The sequence below is a fragment of the Merops nubicus genome, unplaced genomic scaffold, assembly GCF_000691845.1.
Source record: "Merops nubicus isolate BGI_N331 unplaced genomic scaffold, ASM69184v1 scaffold16739, whole genome shotgun sequence".
NCBI classification, from domain to species: Eukaryota; Metazoa; Chordata; class Aves; order Coraciiformes; family Meropidae; genus Merops; species Merops nubicus.
Window position 1 is genome coordinate 260,742 of NW_008629158.1, and position 25,918 is coordinate 286,659.

At 45.7% G+C, this 25,918-nt stretch overlaps 1 protein-coding gene across 1 annotated transcript in view; it reads right to left on the reverse strand.

The window, feature by feature from the left end:
- The window catches only part of SH3PXD2A (SH3 and PX domains 2A), a 176,028-nt gene extending 155,439 nt beyond the window's left edge, over positions 1-20,589 (reverse strand). Inside the window, exon 1 of the mRNA XM_008946908.1 lies at positions 20,514-20,589. Within this exon, the coding sequence (XP_008945156.1) occupies positions 20,514-20,589 (76 nt within the window). The remainder of the gene's footprint in view (positions 1-20,513) is intronic.
- Between the last annotated feature and the right edge of the window lie 5,329 nt (positions 20,590-25,918).

Genomic DNA, 25,918 nt, shown 5'->3' on the forward strand with positions numbered 1-25,918 from the left:
ATGTAAGAGCATTGCATCTGATTCGGTCAGAGATCCCTGTAGTCCAGATCCCTGTCTGCAAGAGTGGCCAGTAAAAGAAATTCAAGAACAGGACATGTGTAATGGGATCCTTCTCCTGATACACACTCCTCATTCCTGCACATCAGTGGTTAGACATTTCCAAAATGAGAAAATAATTTTTAGCAATTAGTGTTGGCTCCATCCTACAGAAACTGCTCCAGTACGTTTTTGAAGCCACAGATACTGTCATCTCTATAGAGCCCGCTGGAAATGAATTTCATAATTTAATCACACAGCGTGTGATTACATCCTTCCTTTTGTTCACTTTAGGCTTGCTCTCCAAAATTCACAGGCTGCACCTGGTTTTTGCATTCTGAGAAATAAAAATAATCCTGTCCTATTCACTCTTGCAAACTCTTTGTGATTTCATAAATTTCTACTCTATCCCAACCATCACCTTTGTTCCAGACTGAAGACTTTCAGTCTATTTATCCCCCTCATACAGGAGCCAATTTACCTCTGTAATCATCTCTGTCATCCTTATCAGCACCTCACTTAATTATATTCCCTTTCTGAGAGGCAACGACTAGACTTGCACGCAGTATTCAAGACATGGGGAAATGGTGATTTCCACCACTGAAAGGGAAGCTCTGGGTTTTGTTCCTCATTCTTAGGCTAATTATTTCTAATACCATCTTTGGCTTTCTGACAGCTGCCGACTGGTGAGCTGCAGTTTTCATGGAAAAGCATCCAAACTACTGAAGTCTCCTTCCTAGATTGCAAGAACCCCTTTTGCACTACCCCCCCACCCCACCCCGCGCTGCTTTGTGCTTACCAGCAAAGAACTGCCTTTTTACCACCAGCATCATGAGATCCTTCTCCAGCGGTTTACTGTTGGCTCCAATTTGAATATCCTAAGTCAACTTCATGATCAGCTAGATTAGTTATGTCACTACCACCCTCGCTTGCAGATGCTGGGTTGAACAGCACAGATTCTAGAGCAGATCCATCAAGAAACCTTGGTGGTAAAACCATGTGTCTTTTTGGATATGAAGTTTGTAAGTCTTCATCCCCAGAGGATGCATCATTTTAGACTGGAGGCTCATTTGCACCTACTGGCTTTCAATCCTCTATTTTAAAAACTTTCCTGTAATATTTTTAATTTCCAATTTAGAAACCAAGGATTATTGTTAATGTCCACAAATGCCGAAGCCCCCAACCTTAAATGAAGGCTCCAATCTGGCAGAAAATAAGCTTACAGCCTATGTCAGTCATACATCAAATAACAAGAAAGGCTGTTAATATAATTATCTTCTTATTCCTATTTTGGGAGGCACAGTAGGTTTTGATGGAGCTTGTAGTAATAGGATCTCTTATGCCATAATTCACGAGCACGCCTGTCTGGAACAATTTTCCACATGGGAAATTAATCACATTTTGCCTAATGGGAGGAAAAATATCCCTTTGCAGTTTGAATTGGATTTGCCATGGTCAATTGGACGTAGGATTCTTCTTTATCCCTACTCATAATCTGAGGTGCAGTGTCACCATCCCAAATTTACTGTGTTAGACTCACAGATGGAGGTATTTCACAGATGGGTGACACTTTTATGCAATGCTCATGATGAAATAAGTCAAGTATACCAGCATTGCACAGATACAAAATTGGATTGTGGCATATGTCAGGTATTGTAGACAACTATTGCAGAAACTATTGCCCCAGTAAATTTCGATTGCAGTGTCTACATAGTCCAAGTGTACTTTGATGTTACTTCTGTGAAAAAGAAATACTCAGGCCAGATTTAGGAAATGGGCAACACATCTCTCCCACCAGTGAGCCTATATAGATCATCTGGTGCCAGGCCAGGATGAAACAACTGATCTGGCTTTATTTAGCAACGCAGCTCAAGCCACCACTTCACAGACCCATGTTCTGATTTGAAGGGGTGAAATGAAGTTCCTGTGTTACACAACTACCTAAAACATCCATAGTTCTTCCTCTGATGTGTACTGTATCTCAGTGGTACAACAGGACTGAATTTACCTAAGACAATGGGTTGCATACTTGAAATTACAGCAGCAGCTCCACTTGCTACAGGAGTGCAAGACCTCTCAGCTGACACACCACTGGGCATGAGGTCCCTTGCAACATGACTGGATGCTGAAGGTCACTAAACACTAGAGGCATGCTGCAGTTCTGAATGACACAGGACAAGATACTAGTGACAGCTCAAGGGCTCACAGCTCTCAGTTCAGGCGTACAATGAGGACATTTATTTCTACAGCTAAATTCCTGAAAAAAAAAACAAACAAAAAAAAAAAAAAACACCAAAAAAACCCACAAGGAACTGAACTGAAGATTCTCCATATGCCAGGTTAATGACTCATCTGAAAGTTGGCTGTTCTTTATACCTCCATGGGCACTCAAAAATGAACTGTCCAGAAACTGGGGTTGGCCTCCTCTATGTTTTTTACCGAGGTTATTTGCCAAATTTCAGTTCAGATTGTGATTTTAATCTCTTCTTTTCTTCCCATCAATTATTATACCCAGTGTGCAGAGTGAAGGTCCTGGTGCTGATTCACCTCCACTGCATATCTCAGAAACCCACTTCTGTTTGGAAAATCGCAATTTTGTTTTCTGTTCCAGGGGAAAAGGGGCAAGAAAGAGAGACTCAAAAGTGAGGGAAAATAAATCAGAAAACTAACACTTCAGCTGGCACCAGAGAAAGAAGGTGTTTCCAGGTAGCAGGAAAGGAAGCCAAAAAGACCTGTGCCTCTCGAATCCTTTGACTTTGCCATTAGGAAGCAAAGCCCAAACTTACTCAATGTTTCTTTAAGGCTGAAGGACTAAAGGAAAACAGAACCGCTTAAAGCAAAAAGGAGTAATCCTATGACTGGAAACTATGAGTGCCTCCAGCCAAGCACCCAAAGGAACTGAATAATGTTCATTAGTCAGTGACTTTATTGGTACTTGGGACTTTCAACTGCTGAGCAAGATTTAGACCTAGAAGATATTCTGGGGCATGCTACTCTATTTATATTTGGACGGAATTCAGCCTCACCCCGTGTAGTATTTTTCCGTGCCAATTTGAGCAGAACGAGCTCTCATTTTTTCCCTGGCCAGGGTAAGAGTGGGTTCATTCTCAGGATAAGCATGGTGGAAATGTCACTTCCCAACCAGCAGTGTGAGCACGGGGAGATGGCTGGAGAGGAGTGGTCCTTATGCAAGGAATCTGAAAAGATTTTCCAAAATATTTATTCCCAGGGCAGAAACACACCATCCCAGACACTCTGCAAACACAAGATGGTCCTCAAGATGAGTTTGTTTACAATCAACATGCTCATCTCCACTGTGGCTTTTGAACAAGTTAATACAAAGCAGAGAGGTGCCAAGCACCTGAATTAACACTGGGCACCTGGGCAAAACAGAATCCAGGTCATGGTTCAAAACTACCTGACTGCAAGACACACGCAGCATTACAGGGCGCCTGTTCAGCAGCTTGGCGGAGCTGCGCTTGCCACAGCAATGTTGGGTAAGAGTCAACCACTATTAAGGTCCAGTGTATGAAGGGATGGCGTTGAGGAGAGAAGGGAATTGGGACCAGTGGAACCCAGCAGAGAAATTCCTCAGGCACCCAACAGCCCCCATCATGCCGCAGAGCCTTCCACTTCACTCATTTGCAAGATGCACAGAAAAGCACTACCTGCCGAGTTACATAAAACTGTTGTTGCAAATGGCTTTGAAAGACTGGGCGTTTTCTTCAGACAGAGAAGAGGAACTATTTCTTGCAACTGCTACAATGATTGCTCTGTCACATGAGACCTTCTGAATGCAATATTCATATGTTCACTTCAAAGAGCACATTGAACTCAAGAGGGTCTGGTGCTGTGGTGACAAGGATTATACTGGTGCCACTTAAGAATCAGAGGGATGTTGTCCAGAAATTGTGAGGCTTGGATTGAAAACCTGGAGTAGTTTAGGAAAACATTAGATCTTGAGAAGTTTCTACTATTGGGTAGACCAAAATTCTTTTGAGGCCAAGATCTTATAACCACGAACTCCTGACCCTTCACGTCCAACTGCTACACACTGCGAATTAATCTTCATCACAATCTTACGGCTCCAAACAATCAAATCACAGAAATCCAGCACTGGAAGGTAGCTCAAGAGACCAGCAAATCCATTACCCTGATTCATGGCACAATCAATTCTACCTACTGGCATTACTGAAGGTGTGTTTAACCTAGAGTTTGTAGACCTCCAAAGATAGACTCTCACCTCCTCAGGCAGCACAAACCCAAAATCGCCTCTCCAATGCACTGTAGCTTGTATGGAGGCTGCACAGGACACAAAGAAAAGTTTAGGTCAGATGCATCACTGTGTTTCCTCCTCTCACCTGGCCTAAGCCCATGGTTTCAGCAAATCTACCTTAGCACACACTCAAGTAAGGACCAGTTCCAATGACTTTGCTCTCTAAGGTAAACCTGACATGATGAGGAAGGGACACAGTGAGGAGAAGACCAACAGGAGGCAAAGAACTATGTGAAATGAGCCTGATCACCTGTTAAAGACCTTATTTGGAGCATAAGGGAATTAAAAGGACTTCTTCCGTTCACTCACTAAGGTTGTCAAGCCTTAGCTTACAGATTTCTTGAGCGTTTCATAAGCATGCACTTTCCAGTCTTTTTATCTTCCCTTCTCTGAAAGGAAAGCCATCAGAATCCAAAGTAGATCATTAAATCACCCTGAGTCAATACACAAATCTGGTTTCAAGTACCTTCTTTTTCATGTTATTTGCCCAGAAAAAGTACCAGGTGAGTCTTTTTCACTGGCGTTTCGTTCATAATTCACCAGCAGTGGGGTTTTTAATTTTTTTCTTTGGATAACACTGTTTTCCATGATGTTTATTTAATTCACATTTTATTAATTTTTTTCATGTGCCAAGAGCGCAAGACAGGTGCATTTCAGATATTGCATTGGAGTTTAATTAAATAGCTATTACTTGAAAAAGAGAGCACTGAGGCAACCTTTTTGAAAATGTTCACGAACATTTCTGAATGCATACAGAACATTTTGTTTTTAATGACAAGCAGATCAGTCCCCTGCAGTCAACTCTTCAGACAGCTCAGCTGCCTGGGAGTGATTCAGGAGGGTCACTCTGAGTCAGCTCAACAAGTCAGGTTGCTTCAGATCATCTTATAACCCCCAGGAACCCCACATTAGTAACAAACCGCAGAAATAAAACCAGAGCCCCCAAGAAACCCCAGGCATTGCACATGGTGAAACAAAAACTTTTCTTGGCCCTTTCTAGGCACTGTAATAGGGAAATGCTGCAGACAGGGAAGTGCACATTTCTGAATGAAAAAGCCATTAATGAGAGCAGAGTCTGGCCCTGGGACTAGCACAAACTGAGTGACATCAGAGCTGATGTCTCATTGCTGTGAGTGAGAACCCAGCCTGGCTGCCCCACAAGATTAGAACCATATGCAGCATCAGTGAGCCTCTGGGGGACAGCAAACCGTTCCAGGCTACAGATGAGAGAAGAAAAGAGAGAGGTGTGGGGAGGACAGTTCCTTCATCATGTGCTGGCATTGAGATGGACCCAAAGGACTTCAGAAAGGGACACAAGCACTCGTGCTGGCTACTCTGTAGCACCACAAGGACCTATGTGTGGTTTGTGGGACTGAGGAAGCCAAGAGAAGTTGTGTCCTTGTGCTGTGCCAGAAGCCTGCAACATTCAAGAAGGACAGAAGCAAGAGAGAGCAGTTAATGAGACTAAAGAGGATTATCCCTTCTCCCCAAGGACCCCTGGGAAAACACAGGTTTTCCTGCAAGCATGCTGATGCTCTCGACACTCAGGGTAATAGCTTTCCTTCCATTGTATTAAAGTAGCTAACCAATTTGAAACAAAAGTCAAATTTCCAAACACACACACACACACAAACACACACCAGGAACACACTGAGTTTAGAAAACAGGAGCGGAGGTCAGATGACACTTGGGCTCTTCTGAAAATTTCCTGCTGGGGCCTTTCATGCTGTAAAACTATCCTGAAATAATCTGAACATTCCAAGCGGAAAAGCCAGCTCCTTCCCTAGGAGAGAAGGAGCAGCCTGAGACCTGCTGTTGAGATGCTTCGCTTGCTCACCTGAAATAACTAGGTTCTTGGGAAGGAGGCTTTCGCTGCCTTACCCAAGATCCAAGAAAAGCCCAGTTTGTAGTCCACATATACCAATGGGTGGTACCTACACACTGTCTACACCTGCCTCTCTTTGTAAGAGGCTGTGCTTTATAACCCCGAGAGCACTGTGTGGTAGGAGGACAAAACAGGAATGAATGACTGTAAATTCCCTGGGAAGATCAGTACTTTGCTATCCCTGATGCTCTCAGCCCTACACCCATGGTCTTTCAGTATGGTACCAGCATCAACGGAAACTGTGCCTTGGGCAGCCTGATCTAAACCAGAGTCTTGTAGGAAACAGCTGGGCACCACCAGGACAAGGGACTAGGCTCCCAACACCTCTCCTCCTTTATGCCATACTGCAAAAGCCACAGGTCACCCTGTACCACTCCACCAACTGCTTCAGCCCTTTGATGCCTACATTCATATTCCCTCCTTGCACCCGCCACCCTCCTGTCCTCTGAGGATGCAGCGGCAAACCGTCTTCTCTTAGTTCTGCTATTGCACACAGCAGCAGCCAAGAAACAGTTTTTCCTTTGCAAAGAAATCACCATAATGTAGTAATTTTACTCCCTTGTAATTAAAAGGCTTAAGCTCCAACTCACACTTCTAAGCATTTGCTCAGAAGGGAAGAAAACTAACAAGAATATTCGTAGCCATCACCAGAACCACCCCCGTGAAAGGCCTAATTCCCTATATTGCTTTAATTAAAAGTAGATGAATAGAAGTCTCCCAGCCTAGAAATCTTTAAGAGAAATAAAGTCAGTCTATGGGCTTATGAAAATAAAACAGGAAGTGGGAAACAAACACAAAAATCCTGCCAGTTTTAGAGCTTACCAGTGGATTATTACATCTGGACTCTTTTCAAGGGGAGGAAAGGACAGTACTGAGAGGACACAACCACCTCTCAGAGCAAGCATTGTGCATGAAGAGCTGGTGACAAGAGAATAGGAGCAGAAAGCCACACAAAGTATTTATCACTACTGTTAGAGCAAGGGACCACCCTGCTCCAGAGGACATCTGCAAACAGATGCGAGTACAGTAGTAAAGGCACCAGTCAGGCACAGGTAATCAGAGAGAGACCTTAGTGCTGCAGTATTTCAGTGCTACATTATGTTTCCTGGATTTATTACTGTAACGGCACAAGGAGATATGGCAATTCATGTTTGTCTGTCTTTTTCCCCAATAGAAGAAGTGCAGAGAGTTTGGGGGTTGATTTGGACCCTGTATATCCCAGCTGAGTCCCAAAATCTTCTGCTACCTATTTGTAAAGGAGCTCTGGCAGTGCTCCTTTGTACCAGGGATGGGCAAAATTAATCACTGAACATGAGCTTAACTGATGATTCCCAAGATCCCACCCTACGGTTGGGGGACAGAGAGAAACTGAAACCAAGCCCCGAGAGTGGGCTCCAGCCCCCTGCCAGCCCCTCTCGGCTGCTCCCACGTGCCTGGGATAAGCCCACACGTGATGGTGGCTGTGGGACGTCATCTCCAGGGCTTCACAAGGACAGTATCAAGACAGGCCCAGCATGCATGCACAGAATGAACCAAACTCGATTGGTTTTTTCTCTTAGGCCAGAGAAAATTAAAATTTTGTGAAAGCTGCTTTGTCTTAGAAAGAAAGCAAATTTCCTTTGCTTAGCTTTATTACATCTTAACCTTCTTATCAGTTCGATTTCATTCTTAAGTCCTTTTAAACCCCACTGTCATATAATCTGGCAGCTACAGTAATGGGCTTTATACAGAAAAACACAAGGAAAGGGTTTTTAAAAGCACTCAGACCCCACTGTGACAGTTCCTGCTAAAGTCAGCAGTAAATCCAGTGATACCCCTGGGAGCAGAGGTCAAAGCTGAGTAGCCTTGACGCTACAAAAACTTATGGGTGGGATTTTCAATCTCTTCAAAAAAAATTACTAATAAGAAAGTATATTAAAAATAAAGATCTAAGTTGTGACCCTGAAAATATTTACATATGTGCCTAGCTTGTAGCTTGTAAGTAATTAGGAGGAGGCCGATTTCTCTCATTTTCTCTAATGTAAGCCAGGAATAAGGGTCCAGATGCGTGTGTAAAACCTTGGCTCATGGAGAGGGGTCAGCTACAGTGACTTTGGTGGAATTACTCATGCTTTGCAGAGCTTTCGAGCACAAGCACGCACACAGCAAGACTCCTTAGAAACACCAGGATCTTCCTAAATCCACAGCCACACTGGCATGTAAATACACTAAATGTAAGAAGAGACCTTTCGAGCTGTGATGGTGCTGGATATCTGCAGAAACAGCAATAAAAGCCACTCACTTCTAATTGAGCACAGTAAAACATGGATCAGAAAATGAGGGCAAGTTAAGAAAAACTGGAGGGAAAAGAAGTGTTTTATTATTTGTATGGATCTGACACTGCTGGCATAAAGTAACCTAACTTCAAAGGCTGAAACATCATCATTACAAAGCACAGCATTGTGTATAACCATTTCCAGGCTGTTATGCAAACCCAACTGAAACAATATTCTGCATACAGAATTATTCTAGTGCCCTAGTAATCCCAAGAGGAAGAAGGATGTGACTTATATTCTCATTCTGACAAAACATCTCAAGACGCTGCTGAATCAGACATGCTTGCAGCTTAAGAGGAAATAAGAAAAAAAGTCCAGCTTTTATTGCTAAGTTTGAGGATGCATTAACGAGAATGTAAAACTAAACTTCATTTAAATCCCCTCATTGTTCACAGTATAAAATCATAGATTGTGTAGTTACTCTGGAATGGAGAAAGAAAAGAGCTAGAGAAGGTCACCTCTGCAGCTATTTGTTTCCAGGTAGTTTCACTCCCAGGTTCCTGCACAATACAACAGTCTTCACTGCAAACGTTTCAGGGGAAATGCTTTACTTGCATAAAGGCCACAACTGTTCCCACTGCACTGAAGCCATAAAACTATGGCAATTGAACCAAAACTTGATAACAGCTTAATGGCATAAAGCAATATTTGGACTAAATTGAACCTGATCATATCACCCTAAAGTTCTTTTCGAAGTTAAAAGGCTTTTATTTATCATCTTTACTTACACTCAAGAGACTTCGACATATTTTAACTAACCTGCCTTCCTTGTCTTCTTAACCTTGGTCCCTTTCCAAGAAAAAACGATGTCATCTGACCACAGATGGGGTTTGATTTCCAGCAGCAGAATTAACCCACAACACAAATCCCCTATGTTTATTCACTGAGAGATGATGCATGTCCTGAGGAGTGTGCTTAGCCAATACTTCCTTGATGAAAGAGGCAGAGGGGGACAAGCTGGAGGTACCTCTGTTAGCGCACATCAACCACTTCCAAGACACAAATCTCTGAATTCCACCTATTCCAACTCTTTTGGTTTTGTAGACACCACCGGCAGAGTAGAATATGTCAAGATCCACCACTGTTAGGAGTGACTGGTGTCATTTTTACCGGGACTGACTGAATCTTCTCACCTAGAGGTCACCCCATGCTGACACAACCATTGCAGGCTGCTGTACGGATGAAATGTGGCTTAGACAGTGCAATCCTAGCTACACACACGGACTAATTGGACCTCAGGCAAAGCACACTGCAGCCTTCTCACCACCCACTGAGTACACATGGGAGGGACTTTGGAGCTGCCCTGGCGGTCAGATACCACGGCAAACGTACACAGCATCTGCGTGGCCCTGCATGAACCACCCCAGCTGAGGAGGGCTAACGAAAGGACAACTCAGCTGCATTTATAAACCACAGAGCATCAATTCACTGTCTCTTTGACAGGGATGGAAAAAATAACATTTTTGTCTAGCGTGAAGAAGGAAATTGAGAACTGAGATTATATCAGGTTGTCAATGCTATGATCGGAAGAAAAGCTTTTCCCCATCTCTGAGGGTCTTTTTTTGACCTGTGTTTGAGGGTCCTTTTCAATCAAGTCTAGCAAGTGCCTCCTCTGCCCACAACATGGCTCTACTTCTGCTCCAGACTTAGCTGGCAGGGAGCATGTAATGTGGTGGTAGCATCACACAAGATGCTGCAGTTCCCAAATCCTGGACACCTCATCTGCCTGCAGCAGCACTACCCTGAAAGCTTTGTGCCTTCACTTCCCCAACACTATTCCTAAGATACTCTATGGGAAGGAGCAGGGATATACCTCACTAGCAGAGGTACTAAATTGGCTTTTTTAAAGCAAGACCAAATTGTGGGAAGAGAGGCCCAGACAGGTAGTTCAAGCAATCTCTTGGTGGTCCAGCAGCACATCCCTGGCTGTGGAATGCAGCAGGGATGTCAAGCAGGGCAGTATCACACTCCAGCAGGGCAGCTTTTGCTTGGTGGAGAGGGTGCCCCTTCCAGCTGTGGGCAGCACATGGATGGCTCTCCTGTCCCCTGTCCCCATGTACCAGAGCCAGCAGCAAGCAAACCACAGGCCCTGGGAGAAGGGGATGGCTGAGACTTTGTGCAAAAGTAAATATTTACCCAGCCAGGGCCTTCCTTCCCCTGGCCTGTATTTTCTCCCCCTTCTTAAAATGTCACAGATCAGCTGTTTTCATAATTGTGCAGGAAATGAGTTCCCTGCTGGCTGGCAGCTTAACACTCACGTGTGCTGGGTCTACTATGGTTGCTCTGCTCATCTGCTGCTGGTTCCAGTATCCATCTGGGAATTTCAGAGGATGGATTTGGCCAGAGGGAAGACAGGACAGTCAGGGACATGGGCACAGAGCTGCATGACTACAGTAGTCCTTTTTGTAGCTGCAGGTTAGAGGAACCCCCATCCCCTGTACCATGGGTTAGATCAGGATCCCAGGAGACCCAACACTCTGTTTATGCCACTTCAGAGCAAACATCCAAAGCAGACTAACACAGCTTCCTGCCTGCACGCAGCAGCGAGTTCACTCAGGAAATTCAGGCATATTTCAAGCCTGCAACTTTTTCTTTGTTCTTTGGACAAAGCCTCGTTCACTGGAGATGTTGCTACAAGGAATATTATCTATAGGAGACTTGCCTTCCCAAGAGGAAATCTGCTAAACACACAGTTCTGCATTTGCTCCATTCTGTAGGAGCCAGGATTAAGACAGGAATATTTTCCCTTCTGCTCTCCACATTAATGATTTAAATAGACTAGTGGTGACAACACTGCCTGGTAGGAATAGGCACAAAGGTCTTTACCCTGGACTCCAGTCTGGTGCTTTTGCTGCTTGCCTGGGAGGGTACCAAGCTATCATGCACTCAGTCGGAAGAGTTAGAAGAATTTGGTGGGACTCACATCTCTCTCAGCAAAAAAGTGAAGTCTGACCACCAGCCCCAACACCTCAAATAAAACTCCACCAAGTGCCAAACCAGACTGCAAATATTTTGCTTGTTCAGGGTCAGCCTGGTGCTGGTTAAAGTCCTAAAGATGAGAAGGAACCTGCAAGTCTTAATGTGCCGACGTTCAGGATGTAAGAGAAGGAAGGTAATTTTCTGCTCTTTATGTAGAGGTTGCTAAACCCTGATAGAAAATGACACGGTGAAAGTGTTTAACTTCAGACCCAAAGAAATTTGAGAGCAAACATTAATTACCTCCATCCTGAGTATAAGCCTGGGGGCTGTATTAGCACCTCTCTGAATGGAAGAAGCTCAAGAAGATTAAATTTCCCACTTCTAGAACTTACTTGCTTTTCCTCACCTACCTACCCTTGGTTTCCTTTCTCTAATTCCCATGTTATTTCCCTCTCTCCACCTCAGCTTTCCCATTAAACAGGATTACAACTCAGGGAAAAAAAAAAAAAAAGACAAAAAAATCACACACTGGGTAGACACTGCCATGGGTTATTTCATTACAGTGGAAATAGATTCAGTTTGGCAAATCCTTGCCTACAGTATCCCCTCACTCTGCTCCTGAGTATAAAGATCCCCTTATATGTAAGGACAAACGTGCTCATAAGAGCCTGAAAACAGCTTCATGTAGAGCAGGGAGGTCTGCAAACATACCACAGTTAAGAACATCAGCACCCAAAAAGCTTAATAGATAGAGAAAATGAAGGAGGATAAATCAATTGTGATCAATCAGCAAATTCTCAGGTTCATTGTTTGTTTCCAAACCACAGGAAAAAAATAATCACAACCTATTTTAAGCATGTGAATATATAAATAAATCAGCTGGCCCAGCCAAAAGGCAAAGTCGGTTGAAAACAGATTCAAACAGAGGTCCAAACTGTTACTTAGTTGTGAATCTCAGCTGGAATCTGCTCTCCTATATTGCCCAAGCAGCTTAAATCCGAGTACAGAGACAAGATCAGGCAGAGAAGTAACATGCAGAAGGAATATCTAGAGCCTGTGGGGTTGCAAAGCCATCCAAGTCCCTGGCAAGCCTGTCTCCCATGTTAAAAAGCACTTTCATTATATGGGCCATTTGTTGATGGATTGTGGGAAAAAGTCAGATTTCAACCCAGAGATGAAGACAAGCAAGCCCTTATATAAAACCACCCTCTCCCCAGCCTGTGGGTTGAATGCAGAATGCTCTCAGACTTGCTACATACCATCCACTTTAGATTACAGACTTGTAGAGTTATTTTTAAAAAGTAATTATAGTAGTAGAGGGCACACTCATCTGGAACGGCTGCCTAAGGAAACGACGAGCCCATTGCAGCTCCAACTGCTTTTTAAGTCTATAATAGTTTATTAATTGCTTTTAAAAACAAGAATCAAAATCAAACTGATTTCTGAGTAAAAAAAGTCTGTGTATTTCTTCAAGGAGTCCAAGCAGCTATACTGCCCTTAAAACCTGCTCGGGCCTTTTCATGCAAAAAAAAAAAAAAAAACCCAAATAATTTCCATTAGCTCTGGCTTCAAGCAAACCCAAACCAAAACCCCTTTCCATTCTTTGTTTTCCCTTGAAACCGTGGCTTGATCATTACAAAACTGTCATTGGGAGACTCAAATGATCTAATGAAAGGCAACATCATGTTCTGTATATGCTGATTTCTGCCCAGAGGTGGTTTCTGGTTGAGCAAATTACCAGCTCTTAATCTCTGTGAGAGGAGCAGGTACAAGATCCAGAAAAACTTTCTCTAGGTTTTTCCTATTCCAGCCCCCCATTTCAGCTGCTAGATGGTGGATTTTGGATCTGTATGCTGAGAAAAGACTCAGAAGAGACTGAAAAAGAAAGAAGAGGACCAGATAGTTAGGCAGATACCAGACCTTCAGAAGGCCTGAGGACACGGGTGAAACAAGCTCAGCAGGCAAAGCCAAAAGCCCCTCGACACTCCATCACGTGGGGCTCATTCAGCCCCTTCCTTGGCGGGCAGCTCCGCAAGCCTGCGGTGGGTGCCGGCCGCCTCTTCCGACACTTCTTCAATAGGAAGCAGCCTAGGGGCATCCTATGACCTCACGCTTGACGACTTCATCTTTCAATGAGAACAACTTAAACCCTAAAAATATCTCCACGGAGCCCAAAGAAAATAATAAACCAGCCTGCCCCCCTTGAAATCATCAATCCTCCCGCCGCCTGGCCGAGAAACAGCCGCTTCCTCCCGGCAGCCCCTGCTTTCCCTTCAAGCCCGGAGCCGACAGGAAATCCATTCTCCTCTCCTGAGAGACAGGAGATGAATTTTCCGCAATAGCTCTCCTAGCAAGGCAGAAAATAGAAAGAAACAATAGAAACTGCTTTCTCAAACAATAGGAGCTGCTGAAGAGCAGCTCACCAGAAGCTCAGCATCACCAAGTCCTAAATAAGCTGGAGTGGAAATAAGCCAAGGATCTGTTTGCTGTCTTGCTAACGCACCACCCTCTCCCCTTCCAAACAACAGGCAGGAGAACTGAAAATATGTACATTAAAAGGAAATCAGATTGCATTATAAAGTGGCCCCCCAAAATCTCTCCACAGCTGTTCAAGACCCCAGTATCCCATGACACAGTGCCATGGGTCACCTCCCCAGTCCCTGGCAGCTCCTCTGAGGTGAGGACAAGGGACTGTGACACTGATTTAAGGCAGGGCAGTGGAAGGGGATGGGGAACAGAGACCCTCTTTCTCCATCTGAGAATGTTTGCTGCCTCACATTCAGGAAAACACAGAAGAATATTTCACTTAATTTGTGTTAGACAGGTAAGGCTCAGCAAGTCAGATATCCGAGACCCTTCCCCATGTGTCTGCGCCTATAGGCCCTGCAAGACTACCCCTGCATATTAAAGGAATATTATTTAGGGTAACAATTCATATTTTAATCTAAAAAGTAGGATATAACTAGGTCTAAGACCAAGATAATTTTATCTGATATCTCCTTTTTGGTTTTTAACCTTTAAGCTACTTTTTGACTGGCTCTGAACTGCTGCAACACTGTTCATTCCTGTGTAGGTCAGGAATTCAAAATGATTCCAAAGAAAAGTTAAAATTGTTTGCTAACACCTTGTTGCCCTAGCTCAGAGTGCTGCAGGAGAGGATAATCAAAACAGAAAACAAGTCTCAAATTAAATATATTTTTGTACATAAAATCCAGTTACCAATGAGGACAGCGAATGCATTTCCTTTTAAAAACTGAGCTAGCAACCACCTCTCCAAAGGAGCAAACATCCTACAACAGGAATATTGCTGAGATTTCTAAAGGTCCTCCTCGGCCACAATGTTTCTTACAGTCACCATGCCCCTCATCTCCTGAAGTGGGCAGAATAACAGCTGAAAACGCCTCACATGCACTGACCCCTGCTGAAATGCAGCACCTTTGACAAAACTACACACAGACACATCCTGATTTTGCTGATCCTGCTCTCCATTTATACAGGTGGAACATGAACAGCTGGATCTGAAGGCCACCGTGGTGCTGGTTGTTGGGATGAACCCATCATCCCTGTTTCAGCACAAGAATAACCACCCAAGATTTCCAAACACAACGCCGTTTCTCTTCCAGACCGAAGCAAAACAAAAGGAGCAAAGCTGGTATATACACGACCAAGAGGAAAAAAAGCTGCTCTCATCACCATGGACCCAATCCTGCTGTTTCAAACCTGCTCAAGCCTTTCTCCTCCACTTCCTCTTCCCAAAGACAGCACTGGAAAGGGGAGGGAGAGGGGAAAGAAAAAGCCCAACACACCAAATTGAAACAGAAAAGCAGACATATCCACCTGGGATGCAGTTCATGGGCAGGTCTCCTTCCCCACTGCAGCCGGCGAGCGGCAGAAGCTGAGCAGAGGAAGGTGCTGGCTGGCGCCGGGGAGGTTATTCCCCAGCCTCCTGCATTGTGCAAAACGGGGAGGCTCCCGCCCGCGCTCCCCGCACCCCTCGCCAGCCCAGGCACCTGGGCGGTGCTGGACGGCCTCCCACGCCCTTCCCGCAGCCCTCCTGACTCACGCCCCAGCTCCTGCCCTGCTGGGGAACAGCCCCCAGCAAAATTGAGGCCAGGGGAGGAGGAGAGGCTGAGGCTTCTCTGGGGAGCCAGGAGCCTTGCCGGCTCAGAGCAGCTCACCTCGCTCCCGACTCGCTGTCACAAGCCACGCGCCGCAGCTCAGGAGCGAAAACCGGGGCCAAACCTGCTCTACCTGCAGGGATCTTCCCACCACCCTGTATTTGCTGCCTGGCCTTAAAATGTCTCAGCAGGTGCACAGCATGTTCCTGCTGCCTCCGGGCCGAGGAAGGAGAAAGCTCCAGAGACCCCTTAGAGACAGTGCCAAGCATTTCTCTTCCTGGGGAGAAAGCGGGTCACAGCAGAGACAGACAACGGCTGGCAACGTCTCATCCACCACATGGACATCCCTCCTAATGCCCCAGGACAGGATGCAGCCACTGAGCTCTGCTGGCAACACACACCCCAAAAAGAATGCTTTCCTCTTTCCTCACCCTGATCAAATAAGGAGGAAAATCCGAGTGGGAAAGAAAGAAAGAGAGAAGGTCCCTCTCTAGCAGAGGCTCCCAAGCACTGGAGGCAGGGACTGGAGCCAGGCTGAGGTGTTGCTTCTGCAGCTGCCTGACCAAGCTGGTAGGGCAGCCTACACGGACCGCCCTGGTCCCCTGGGATAGGACTCAGCTTCCCAAGGGTAAGGAAAATCAGGCGCATAAAGCAGTCTCCTAGAGCAGGATGTCTCCCTCTCCAGGCAGTGGGGAAGTTGCAGAGCAGGTACCCCACAAGGATTTCCCTTCCAGCACAGCCTATGCAAAAATCTCCTGTTTTTTTTCAGTGGGGCTCAAAACTGGTTTCAAGACCAGGCAAGGACCAAGCTCGAATCCCAGCAGAAAGTGCAAGGGGCTGCCATCATCAGTGCCCAGACCAATGTGCTACAGAAAGCCCAAGCCCCTCTCCACAGCAGGGATCTGCAGCCCAGCACCAGCACGACAGGATGATTTCATGCTGTGCAGTGCATCTTCCCCAAGGCTGCGCTTTGGAAGACGTGGTGGAGCAAGAGGAGCTGACATCCCTCTGACTCCAGCTTTGTTTCCAGATGGCTCTTCCAATTAGTGCCAAGAGAAACAAAAAACAATGCAAACCCTGGAGTCTTGAATCAACCACTGCAAAGCTGTCAATCCCAGAGTTGCAGCGCCCTGTCTCTGCCATCGTGTTCTCCAGCTCAGCAGACTAGTCTTCTCCCAGCTGAAGTTCCTTCATTAGTTACCTCAAGATCCATGAAATAAGGAGCCCAAATCCATAACCTCAGCTCTCTGCCAATGCAGATACAAAACTATCTGAGAGGGAGGAAGGAAAGCTTCGCATCCATACTCCAAAGACCACTCTTCAGATATGCAGTGGGAGAGGTGATGGAGAAGCCAGTGCATTACGAATGGGCTCAACCAACAGCCACCCTGGTACAGTCAAACAGCACTTTTTGTCTGTGTGTTCTTAAAGTGATAAACCGTTTTTGGTCTAGAAAGGAGCTTTTGCAGAAAATTTTATTCTTATTCTCCAACAGACTCTTTCCACCCTCACAAACAAAAATTTCATATCTTTTGAACGACTCTCAAAAAGTGAAACAACAAAATCACAACATTATCTAGAGGACATCTTTTACAGAACTATGTGGCACTGCTTATTATTTCTTTGCTCCTCTCCACAGCAGTGAAAGCTGTAGTATCCTTCCATAAGAGAGAAGTGAGGGAAAAAATACATAGGAAGAAAGAAATTGATACAAATAAGACAAAGGTATCTAGAGGGGAAAACCACCTGCACTTTCCTGCTGTTGAGGCCAGTATGGTCTCTCCTTGGAGGACAAGGCTCTGCACTCTGTTACCCTATCCTTGAGTTTTACAAGTAAAAGGCTTCCAGCACAGTCAGATACTACAGCTTGATTACCCGAACAGAGATGCACGTTGGCTGGTAATTTGCAACCATAGAACCACCCCCAACCATCAGCAGTGCATGCAAAGGAGGGTATCACTCATGTGTAAAGCAAAAATCACAGCCAACACCTAACAGGTCACCAAAGCAATAGCCATCTGCAGCCAGGTGGGGATGAAACCTGCAGTATAACACTTTCTACTGCCTAGGGAACTTGCTAGCTGTGCAGACACTGGGAAGGAGAGAGGCATACAGCTGTGAGCTGAACAGGGCAGTGGGACACCCTTTACTTTCCTCATAAATTAGAATCATGCATCACCATCCCTGCTTTGTGCAGGGTAAGCTGAGACATTACATGACTGTACCCAAGCAACAGGACTTGGACTTTCCAGTCTCTTGCTCCAGATGCAGAGCTGACTGGTACTTCTGATCCTACTGGGATGACAGCTGACAAGCTAGCCCTTTCCCTGTGGGAAGGAAACGCATGAGCTTGCTTCCACCCAACGAGAGCTTCTGCATGCTCTGTCTGCCATCCAGATCATCATGAAGACAAGGAGGATCTCTCAGTTTAGACATCTTTCTTCACCCTCTCCATGCCCGAAAGAGACGCAGCGTCCTAGGTCCTCCAGTCCCTGCAGCGACTGCCCAGCAGTTGTGGTGTAGAAAGGGAGAGACTGCACTCCTCCTCTGGGACCCACAGCAGGCCACCAGCAGGGCTGGCAGGCCCTTCAGCCTGACCTACTGCAGCCACCTCTTAGTTCCTTTCCAGCCCTTCCCTGCAGCAGGCAATTCAGGTACCACCAGCGCCTACTTCTGCCTGTGGGGCAGAGGCTGCACAGGCTGCTGCTGCAGCTCCACCACACTATGGGTGACCTGCCAGCCAGTTCCATATGCACCCTCTGCCATGGCACAGTGACCTGCAAAGGTGGCTCCTCGATTCCCAGGCTCAGATCATGCCTTTACTGCAGGAGAGCACCACACCATGGCTGACAAGCAGGAATCACAGCCTGACATATGTCAGCTTTCTGAACCTGATGGGGGGAAGTCACTCGAGCACTCACATCGCACAGGCAAACCCTGGGCACTCAGAACCCCGCACACAGAGTCACTCCAACTTGGCTGAATCAGGCCCATAATAAGCAAGCAAGATCATAACATCTTCATTAAAGTAGGATTTAAGTACAAACATCTGCCCTGCTGTTTTTTAATTAAGACAGTTTATAGCTAGGTATTCGTTTCAGTAATCCCCAGCTCCGGCTGCAGAAATGCCATGCGTATCCTAATTATGGCAGCTAGTTTATTTAACAGGCTTTGACATTGTTTGACATTTAGCTGAGTCACCTTGTTCCCGGGTAAAGCAACAAGGGCTTTACAGCAGTTCAACAAGAAAGAGGCAGAGATTAGATATCAAAAGTAGAACATATATCACAGAAATTTTAAATTAAATACAGCTGAGGTCTATTCTATTCTGGCAGCTTCTCTCTTTGGGACACTAAGTCAACCCAAATGTTTTCCAGATATAACTCTTCCCCTCAGGGACACACAGCAGTACCATCTCCCTCATGTTCTTGGAGGGTGTGAAGGGTAGGAAGTGTTGTAATGGGCATATGGGATGTATCTCATCCTCCACAAATATCACCCACCCATATATCAGGACATCCATCACTAGGAACTGCACACGGGCTGAGCATTAGTCAACATTTTTCTAAGAGAAAGTAAGAGAAATGGGCCATTGACAGTCAATACAGGAGGAACAACCGTTACCTGCAGACGGAGATTTTCCTACAGCACCTCACCTAAAAGCCACTTGCACTTCTACACAGTGCTGATCAAGGATCCCAAAATGCTTTCCAGCAAGCAAGGCAGGCTAGCAGTATCCATCCTCATCAGACAGAGGTTTCCCAAAGTGACTTGTCTATGAGTTTGTTGGTGGCACAGCTGGACAGATAGCCCATGCTTGGATTCCTCTCTTCATCCCAGGCTGGAAATGGAGGGCAACACCACACACACCTGGCTGCAGAGGGTCTGGATGCAGCACAGAGCACCCCAGAGAGCAAACTCCAATCCTGGGGCTGCCTTCCAGAAGGTTCACAGAGGCTGCCAGCCTGCCCTGCTGTGGTTCTGATGGTTGTGTCACGTATTTGTCCTGGTTTCCAAGTCCCTGCTTCCCTCCTAGCCCTGGAGCCATGCTCACCACACATCTGGAGCAGCTGCTCTGCCTGCAACCAGCAGTGGGGACTGCGGCACACTTCTAGAGAGAACTAACCCTCCCATCCCAGCTTCTCTTTACAGACATTTGGGGAAGAGTAGGGATCTCCTTTTTATAGTTAAAGACAGAACAGACCTTTTACCAGGCTGAAAATACTCCATTTATTCTGGCAGGCAGTGCAGCGAGCCAAACTTTAAACCAGCAGCCAGAACCGTGCAGTCAGACAATGGAGAGCTGGCTCGAGTGTGCGTTTCCAAGAGCACGCTGCGGTCTGGCTCATCTCCCCCATGCCATCCCTGCAGTCGCTGCTGGAAGAAGATGTGTGGAAGCGTGTGCCATTACTCTGAGGAGAGGATATCCATCATGTCCAGGCCCTCTCTGAAAGCTGTCAGAGGGACAGTGGCTCAGGCCAAAGAGCTATTTACTTATCTTTCTGGGCAGTGCTGCAGAAATCCCTGTTTGCATTTAACCTTCTTTCAGTTTCCTTTATATCCCAGTGGCAACTCTAATTATTCATTCCTTGCTGTACAGTAACGGTGTCTGCATTGCCAAGGCATCCAGAAACGTGGCTTCCCAAAAACTGGCAGCCCAAGCTCAGGCTGTCTGCACCTTACAGGCACAGCCCCCCAGAAGCCACTCCAGTGCCCTCTGTGTGGCAGGGCATGAGCCAACCAGAACCAAAACAGCTGATGCAAGATCCCCAGGGAGCCCTAAGCATCATGCCAGTTATTTTAGGAGGAGGTGGAGGTCTGGTATCATAAGGCTATGTGCACAAACTCCTAGGGAAAAGGTATTTGTAAGAGTAGTCACAAAAAGTACTAAAGGTGATGGTTGGGGAAATGCAGTCCTCAACTGCTCTCACCCATCTTATTTAGGGCTTTCCCCACAGCATTACCTGGTAGAAAAGGGATTATTCTTTGCTTGGGGTCTTTCTGGCCTCCTTCTATAGGGAACTTGTCCAGAAGCTGCATCTGCAAAGGAAACAAAACAAACGTCTTAGTGGAAAAACATGGAATGGCCACATAGGGACCAGGGGATCTCTTGGTCCGTGTGTGCTTTAAAAGAGGATTAGCAAAGCAAAGCCACTGCAGGAATCACTCTGCCTCATCACAGGGGAGTCTGTACATAAAAAGGTTCACTCCAAGAAAGGGAGGGCAAGTTTCTGGCAGCATAGAGCAGCTGGAACAGAGCCCAGGCTGATGTCTGAGCCTGGCCTCGCTGCCGTTCTAAAATTTGGCTCTCATTCTTCATTACAAAACACACACCTTGTCTCTAATTCACCGCCTGCCCGCACTGGTGGAGAGACAGTTTTTACCCGTCTGACGGACCACCTGCCTGGCTACAAATGCTGTTCAAGCAAACAGATTAAAGCACAGTTAATAAAAGACCCACTCTGCCTCCTTGCTGGCAAGGCACTGCCCACTGCCCTGTTCCATGAAGAGCACTCCTGCTTTCCCAAGGAGAGAGAAATGAAGTTTTGGGGAATATCTTCCACTGTAGTCCCAACGTGTAGAAGAGCAGCAGAGAAAGGGCAGCAGGGAGGAAGGCCTTGGAGAGCAGAGCACCCCACCACAGGAGGCCAGAAAGCACAGCTCAAGGTGGTTGTGCTCTCAGCCCATAACAAGCACCCTTTATCACATGGTTATGGTCCACCTGAGCCAGAGTTTCACCACATCAGCTAAGACCTTGCCCTACAAGCTGCTAAACCTTGCCCACCGCAACTACCCGTCTCTAATACAGCCCCCTATGGGTCAAGCAGGCTCAGGGTCCTGCTGTACCACAGAGCCACAACCAGCCTTCCACACTTGAGGCACTCAAAGAGGTATTGATGGCCATGGCTAGCTGGCACAATGCAACAGACAACTAACCACCAGTGACTTTCTATCAAAGTAAGCCTAGGAAAGCAGTATGCTGACCTGATCTTCCGAAATGAGCCCCACAATTTCTTTTTGGGTGGTGGGTCTGGCTGTACCAGTGTCACTGAGGCTGAGCACCAGCCAAAAGGCCATGCACAACCTCAGCCAGTGAGGAAAGAAGGACTGGCTCCATGTCATTCAGCCTGTGATGCTACCAAGCTAAATACCCAAATCTTCATGTTGTATTTCATTTTGTCCCACGTTTCAGACGTACAATGCAATGCTCTATGTCACTGTTGATCCCACACAGAAGCCCTGGCTCCCTTGGGCTGGGAGAACACCAAAGCTCCTGCCAGCCTGGTGACTCCAACAGATGAGGAGACATGTCTTTCAATGCACAGTTCACGAGCCTCTGAGGAAGGTAAGGAAAGAAAGCAAGTGATCCTCTTACTTGACCTTGCAGCACCCCTATCTCCACACCTGAACTGGATCTATATAGCTCAATACAAATACCTGAAGTAGCAGCAAAAGCTGCAAGGGGGGGGGGATTGTCAGTCAGCCTTTAATCTCACCAATGCTACGTGTCCAACAGTCAGGGTGTGTGAGCTAGCAGCAGTTTTGCTAGCTCAACAGATTTCCTTTTAAAAATATTTTTTTGCTAACATGGAAAAAAAAAAAAAGATTTTTTTTTTTTTTTACTGTTTTTGTTTTAAGCACACAGAACCCTTCTCCTCTCCCACCGCACACATCATCTCCAGCATTTTCACCATATGGTACAGTAAACCAAAGATCAAGAGGAAACTTGGGAGTAGAAGGAACATCTGTGCAGGAGAAAAAGTTAAAAGATCCCACATGTTTCCCCATCAGGGAGTCAGCCTGGTAAATAAATAGACCATAGCTTTGCGGATTGTTAGCTAACTCACTTTTCTGCCTACGGAGACATGTTTTTTTATTGAAAATGGGAAATTTTGTTCTCTTGTAGGTAGAGCTCTGGGTGTCTGAGGTCAGGCATGGGCAGGAATTTTGTTCAAAGAAAAAAAAAAAAAAAGGAGGGGGAGGGAATCCCCACAGATTCACTTGAAGTTTCACTGTTGCTAGACTTTAAGCCAGAAAGGCAATTCTCACTTTACTACACAGTGATTGATTCAAGCTGGAACCGATACAGTCAAATTCCCATGGTTATTCTTGGAGTTAGATTAGCTTGGCTAATACAAGCCTTTTTTACCACATCAAGAGAGTCACAACGTGTATAACTTAGCACTGTTTATCTAAAGGGTGGATATCAGCAAAATAGATACAATAAACTGCAGCTGGAAGAGCTTGGCTAAACTTTGCTAGGCTATGCTTTCTATCCTGGCTCTTGCCTCTGCTGGGAGGGTTTGGATGGCAGGGAGCTGAGGGAAGGCAGAGGTGCTTGGGAGGCCACCAGTGCAATTCATGGGGACACAGCCCGTCCCAATGCAAGGTGCCCAGGAAGCATGGAGGACTCTCATCTTTGCTATATGAGACAGCATCCCAAAGGGCAACATACACATAATTGTGTGAAACTGAAGACAGGGAGTGAAGTTGCTGCTCCTTTAAAAGGCCGTACAAGGGTCAGTCTCAGAGGAGCATGACAGTCCCTCTCCAAGCTCCTGATCCCAGAGGACACCTGCCACTTGCTTCTGGATTGGCCTCTGGACCAACAGGTTGGATCTGGCATTAGTGCTGCCTCAGCAAGACAGACTGGTGTTGGGCAGCTGCGTCTGAAACGTTCAGTAGGAAACTACCAGCTGAATCTCAGGCGTGACATAGGAAACCCAAGAGATCTAAAAAAGGATCTGAGCAAGGACACAACTGCAGCCCAGCATCTATGACCCTGCCTCTATGCCTGCCTGTTCTCAGTAATGCCTAAAGAAGCACTCCCAGCATAGCAATGTCTGTGTGGATGAGTACTAATGGCACAGAGAAGCTGCACCACAGAGCAGAAGGTAAAGACTGCCCTTCAGCTCTGCAGCACAGGAAACCCTTCAGGATGTTAGAGTGGCAGAAGCATGGAGCCTTCCTCAGCACTTCCCTGCACCCAGTTCTGCCATTCAAAGCCAGTGTAAGTTAAATCTAAAAGCCTAGAAAAGCAGGACTCTGTAATCTCCCACCCATGGAGAAGGATGCAAAGCAGAAGATGAGGAAGAGATGGATGCAGGGGAAAAAAAAAACAAAACAAAACAAACCAGCAATGGGCCTGAACAAAACATCCTAAATCTCCCAGAGTTGACGGGATATCCTGAGCCAATACCTAACAGTCCCACTTAGCCTACCTCTGATGAGACATTAACCATGAAGATAAATAAAGCAACCAGGAATGGAGGGAGCTAAGGGCTGGACCACAGAAACCACTCCTGGTAGTCACAGCACTTTCTCCATGTGGATGATACCAATAAACAGATTTTCAGTTCACTTAATTAGATGTCTGCAGAGCATCTGCAAGTCAAAAACTCTCTAGTCTGTGACAAATGTCTTTCCATTGAAGAAAATTATTATTATTATTGCAAATATACATATGCTTGATGAAAAAAAAAAATCCTTCACTGCCCCAAGTGAATGTCCCAAGTTATTCTGCTCAGACATGGGTGGTCTCCACAAGTTGTTGATTGCATCTTTGCTATATGACATTTAATTTAGGAACAAGATTTGCTGAATGAGAGTTATCTGATCACCTAGAGTAAAACCATTCCAGCATGAAGGGAAAAAAGTGAAGTCTGGCTGTGGAGGCCCACAGGATGGAGTTAGGGCTGTAGCTGGTTTGAGCAGGCAAGAAAACACACCCAGGCAATGCATTTTGGCAAACCTGAGGGAGCCCATATTCAGTTCACCTGCTACAAGTGTTAGCATGTGAATCCCACCATGGGCAGCCTCCAATTACATGACCACTGTGCTGAGGAGAAAGAAATCCATTACCATGTCACTGTCACAGGGTGGGGGGATCTGTTTGGAAACAGAGAGGGTATATGGAAACTGGGAAGTGAGCTTCCCACCCATTCAGGCAGCATGTCTGGAGTCAGCCTGAACAAACACATCCCACTCCTAGTTCTGACACAACAGATGCACATCCACAAATAACTCACCCCCAAAACCACCTCCCCTGGCTTCATCTCTCCAAACTGCTCCAGCTTTGCCAACAGCTTTCCTACTCAAGTCCTGCATAGAGTCCTTCCTTCAACTCCAAGCAGTTTCCTTCTTGCTCTAAATTAGTTCAGCGCAGAAACATCTGCTATAAACCTTGTAGTCTAGATTATTACTTTCTTTCAGTAGTCAGCACATGCAATTAATCCCATTAAAAATCAAGGGAATTACTCATACGAGTTGCTGCTCATTAAAAAGAGAGCAGGCTCAGAGCACTGGCCCATTCCACTCCTTAGTACTTGCACATAACCGTGAAATCACTTCACTTGCAAGAACGGAATACGAAGGTGTCTGTGGTATCAACTCTCATAAACGGCCTTTTTGTTGAAGTCACAGCTTCTGGAAGTGAGCAATTGTTTGAAAATTAGCATTCACTGTAAAAAATAAACCAAACAAAAACTACTCTAGCTTTTACGGTGCAAAGCACAAATTTGCAAACATGACCCAGAGTCATCCTTCAAGGTACAGAAACTGAAAAGCAAGTAACATAGAGTCTCCGTGCTTTTGATATAAATGCAGCAAGCTCTGGAAGATGCCTTATGCATGTAAATGGGAAATAAGAGTGTAACCAGTGTCCTCACTTACAGCAAAGCTGTTACTTCATAGATTCATAGAAGTATTTAGGTTGGAAAGGACCTCATTGAGTCCAACTGTTCACCTAAGACTGCCAAGTCCACCACTAAACCATGTCCCTAAGCACTTTATCTACACATCTTTTAAATGCCCCCAGGGACAGCGACTCCACCACTCCCTGGGCATCTTCCTTCTCATCTGTTCTGCTTCAGGCCACCTTTACCTAAGAACGTGAATATGCCCTCAAGAAAGATATGCTCCTGCACACAAGGGCTGTTTGGGCTCACCAACAGCCAGCTGACGGCATCTGCAGTCACTTCACATCAGTTCTGCTCTGAAAAGAAGATTCAGCCCCTCTCTGCCTTATGAGGGTACCACCCGATTAAAAATCTTAACAAAGAAAAACACGTGCCCTGTAAGCTGCTACAAGTAGCATCTCTGAGGATGAGAAGCCAAGCATCTTCCTGATAATTATTTACCCACTACATTTTATTTATCTTGGTTTGATTTTCATAAAACAATATTTCTTTCTGGTTTAGATGTAAGGATTTCCAGTACCTGAGACTTCCCTTTTGCAAGAGAGTATTTTTACTCTGCTGTAAGCCAACCAGTTCAGGGGACATGGAACATAAATGAACTGTTCAATGGCCTGATCCTGTGGTATTTGTAAGCAAAAACTTTTGTTACTGATTTTGTCTCAAGGTTTTGC